This window comes from Malania oleifera, chromosome 6, assembly GCF_029873635.1.
Source record: "Malania oleifera isolate guangnan ecotype guangnan chromosome 6, ASM2987363v1, whole genome shotgun sequence".
Lineage (NCBI taxonomy): Eukaryota > Viridiplantae > Streptophyta > Magnoliopsida > Santalales > Ximeniaceae > Malania > Malania oleifera.
In genome coordinates this window covers 55,140,484-55,144,313 of record NC_080422.1, presented here as the reverse complement: position 1 = coordinate 55,144,313, position 3,830 = coordinate 55,140,484, and the positions used below count along the sequence as shown (strand labels likewise).

The window sequence follows — 3,830 nt, the reverse complement described above, 5'->3', positions numbered from 1 at the left end:
ACCACTCATTTCTAAATTATCATTGGTATAATAAATAATGTTTAAATAATTTATGAATATCATTTGTATATTTAAATATTTAAATAAAGATGTATTTAATTGTAATATATTAGTCCCAGAACTTAATCGTTTCCGAAGCTTCATAAAAGAATTTCGTATCAAAGTGGTTTCCATTATTTTTTTCAAATCAAAATCGAAATGGCTGTCAATTTCCATCCAAACTTCAACAAGTCTCAAAATTTTAGCGAAACTTGAACTAAGTAATGGAATTTGCTCAAAATTCAAATGAGGGATTTTGGAATAAAATGAAATTTCTCTTTTAAATTTTTTTTTTTTATCAAAACAAATGATTATTATAAGTGCTTTTAAAATCATATGAAAAAATAAACTTATAACAATATTTTATTTAACCATTCATTTCTAAATTATCTATAATAAATAATATATAAATAAAAGAATTTTGTATGATTTTCATTATTTTTTTCAAATCGAAATGAAGTTTAAGACCTTGATTGACTCAAAAAGGCCGTTTTTTTTTTTAAAAAAAATTCAAAGATGAAGGTGATGGTGTTCATAAATGCGGGGTGAGAAGGGAAAATAGGAAGATGATGGGAGAAACGACGTTACCGTGCGTTTGCTTTTAAAATGCCTTTCATGTCATGGAAATTTTGACCCAAGTCTACAAAGTAGCAGAGGAAGCTTTTTCCTGAAACCAGTCATTGACCACCACCATCTCACCTATTTTCCTGAGCTTCAGACTCGGAACCAAAATAATAATCAAAGATATTGCTAATAAAATATAAGGGCAAAAGGTGCGCACGGCCGAATCAGGATCCAGAAACAGATCCGCCACTGTTGCTTTGCTGCCAAATTAAAAAAAAAAAAAAGGCCCCTTGCAGCAAAGTCTCCAGAAAAAGAAAAAGGGAACTTTCAGCTGCAGAAATCTAATATAGTAAGCAATAATTAATATACACAATTCCTAATCCAATAACATCACCCAGATTCGCAGAGCATTTTTATTTTTGAAAATTTAGAAAGCCAAAAAACCACAAAAACAATAATATACTCTAATAATTGAGAATACTAGTCAGGGATCAAGGATGGATGCATGCTGCTGCTGCTCTTCCCTGTCAAAACGACGGGACGACGCCGTATCCAGAATCAGCCATGAAAGCGGCAGAAGCGGAGCTATAGATGCGATCAACCTCTGCTTCGATCTCCGTCCGCTTAGCAAACCTTCCTTTGATTCTCGGCCGCGTTTCCGCATAAGCTTTCCGCGAAGCGTAACGGATCGTCTTCTCGAACTTTCGGTTCTTCCTCTTTTCTCTGTACCTCAAAACCCTAGCTTCCCTGTCACTCGACCCACAACTTTGGCTGGCCTGATTTGAAGCCGTCGAACCGCTAGGATCAACGCCGCCGCTAATTTGCTTCCCGTGCGGATACGATACCTCCGATGCAGAGTTCCCGTCCGGCACAACTCCCACATCCGATGAAACCTGCAGCGAAATAGTAGAAAATTACTACTTATATTCAGCAAACTAAAGTTTTGAAGTGCTTTCAAAATCGGAAACGAAAATGAAAAGAATTAGTTCCAGGGGCATGGGGAATACGCTCTGGCTAAGGGAACTGTAAGAAGAAAGCTTGGATCTACAGAAATCAACGTCGAAGCAATTTTCCGATGCCCGATGATTGATCAAAGAAGGGCCAAGGGCTTTGTTCTTAATCGGAACTACGCTATCCGAGCCGCCACTGTTGTGCTGCTGAAAACGCCCATTCATCGAAGCACCACTCTCGAAATCGAGGAACGGGTCGACGTCGCCGAAGAAGAGCTCGCCGGGTTTCAGGTCCTCGGCGAATTTTTGATTAGAGGTATTGGGGTTGGGAAGAATCCAAGAGGCGGCTTCCGCTTCCTCGGCCTCCTCTATGGTAAAGCTGTGGTCTCCGTCGTCGTCGATGCCGGCATCTTTGGGAACTAGGGCACTGGCGCCGGCTACGGGGGAGGATTTGAGGACGGAAGTGGCGGAGACGTAGAAGGGAACGACAGGGATGCGGTCGTGGCGGCGGGCGAGGGGGTTTGCGGAGTGGATGTCGCGGTCGCAGGCGACGCAGAGAGCAGCGGCGTCGGCCTTGCAGGTAACGGCAGCGGGGGCCTGCTCGCAGACCTCGCACATCCACACCCTCTCATGCCCCGACGTCGTTTTGTGCAGCCTCTCGTCGCATCCTGCGCACAAGAACGCCGAGTCAACACGGCAGAAAACCAGCGCCGCCGCCGATTCGCATGAGTCACACGGCTTCGCGGTCACCCACCCGGAGGGGAAAATCTTCCCGCTATCTTCCTCGATCCCCATCTATTTTGTTCCTACTGCAACTCTCTCTCTCTCTCTCTCTGGCGTGTACCACTATGAGCTTCGGAACGGTATTGTTCATGTGCAGCTCTGCGTTGGAAGAGGGGAGATGAAGACGATGGGGGCAGTCTGATTGCTGACGAGTACGGAGAGACACGTGGACGATCCTTAGCCACTTAAAAATGCGGATCTTAAACATTTAAAAAAGGGCGAAATGTTAGTCGTAGTTGTCAGAGGTCTGTGCCGACTGTGGGCCTACCAGATGGGAAAAGATGAAGTGACTGGAAGATCTATGAAATATTCATGAGACGACTGCAACGGGGCGACACGTTCGAGTTGCCATGTAACTTCGCATGTCCCAGTAGGCATCGAATTCTTAACAATAAAAATACTTGCCTCAAAGATTTGTAAAAATCGAACCTAAATTTTTATTTTTAATTATTATTCTTATATTTTTTTTGCAAAAATTCAAATGAAAATATCCGTCAAAATAATAAGTCTACTCCCCTATCATTATCTACTTAAATTCACTCATCATTGAAAGACTTATATTCTTATTAATAGTAAAAATATATTTTAGGCACAAGTTTCAAAAATTGATATATTTAAATTAAAATATAATTATATAATATTAAGTATAAAATTAAATATGATTTTTTAATTGAATATTTAAAAATTAATAATTAAAAATTTGGTATGGAATGGTATGCAATTTTTTTTTTTTTTTGTATTGCATTAATAAAATAATATCTATTATCATTGGTGGTTATAAAATTTGATGATTTAATTGTTAATAATAACTACAAAATATATATTGCTTTAAATATTATTAATAGTTAAAAATAAAATTACAAAATTATAAAAAATATTTTAAAGACTCGTAAATTTATTTATGATATGGTTTTAAAATAGAAATTACTATAATAATTATTTAATAAGATAATTCAATCCTATTAGTGGTTAATACAATTTATTATTAATTATTAGAAAATTTATTAATTTAGTCATTATTAGTGGTTAAAAATATTAGTTCAATCCTTATTATTTTTTTAAAAAACTAAATTATGAATTTCCAGGGAGGTTTTAAAATAGTAATCAATTTGTTAATGGTTCTCAAAATATTAATTAGGTTATGTAATTAAATATTTAAAAATTTAAGATTAACTTTGGAATGCAGTAATAGTTTTTCAAGGACTATGTTACTAAAATAATATTATAATATTATAATAATTATACTTTTATTTATTATTATCGACTGTTATAAGATTTAAAAACTTAATTATTATATTAACTAGAAAATATTGCTACAAAAATACTACTAGAGAGTAAAAAATAAGATAAAAAAGTATAAGGATATTTTTAATACAAATAAATTTATTTATATGAGAGTTTAAAATATTAATTATTTACTATTTCAAAAATTAATTTAAATTTGTTTATTAAAATGATTATATAAATTATTAAACAATTATTATTAATTATTAG

At 35.5% G+C, this 3,830-nt stretch overlaps 1 protein-coding gene across 1 annotated transcript; it reads right to left on the bottom strand.

Annotated features, from left to right (window-relative positions):
* Nucleotides 1-935: 935 nt before the first annotated feature.
* LOC131157090 (zinc finger protein CONSTANS-LIKE 5) lies at nucleotides 936-2,705 on the bottom strand. Its single transcript, XM_058110974.1, has 2 exons — nucleotides 1,611-2,705; nucleotides 936-1,496 (listed from the first exon to the last, which is right to left on the bottom strand). The coding sequence occupies exons 1-2, from the start codon at nucleotides 2,346-2,348 to the stop codon at nucleotides 1,131-1,133; spliced, it is 1,104 nt and encodes a 367-aa protein (XP_057966957.1). The 5' UTR covers nucleotides 2,349-2,705; the 3' UTR covers nucleotides 936-1,130.
* Between the last annotated feature and the right edge of the window lie 1,125 nt (nucleotides 2,706-3,830).

Bases quoted from the DNA above. Each gene is read 5' to 3' on its own strand.
- LOC131157090 (XM_058110974.1), bottom strand. From the start codon at position 2,348: ATGGGGATCGAGGAAGATAGCGGGAAGATTTTCCCCTCCGGGTGGGTG. The intron at 1,497-1,610 runs GTATTCCCCATG...ATTTCGCTGCAG, and splicing joins ACAGTTCCCTTAGCCAGAGC to GTTTCATCGGATGTGGGAGT.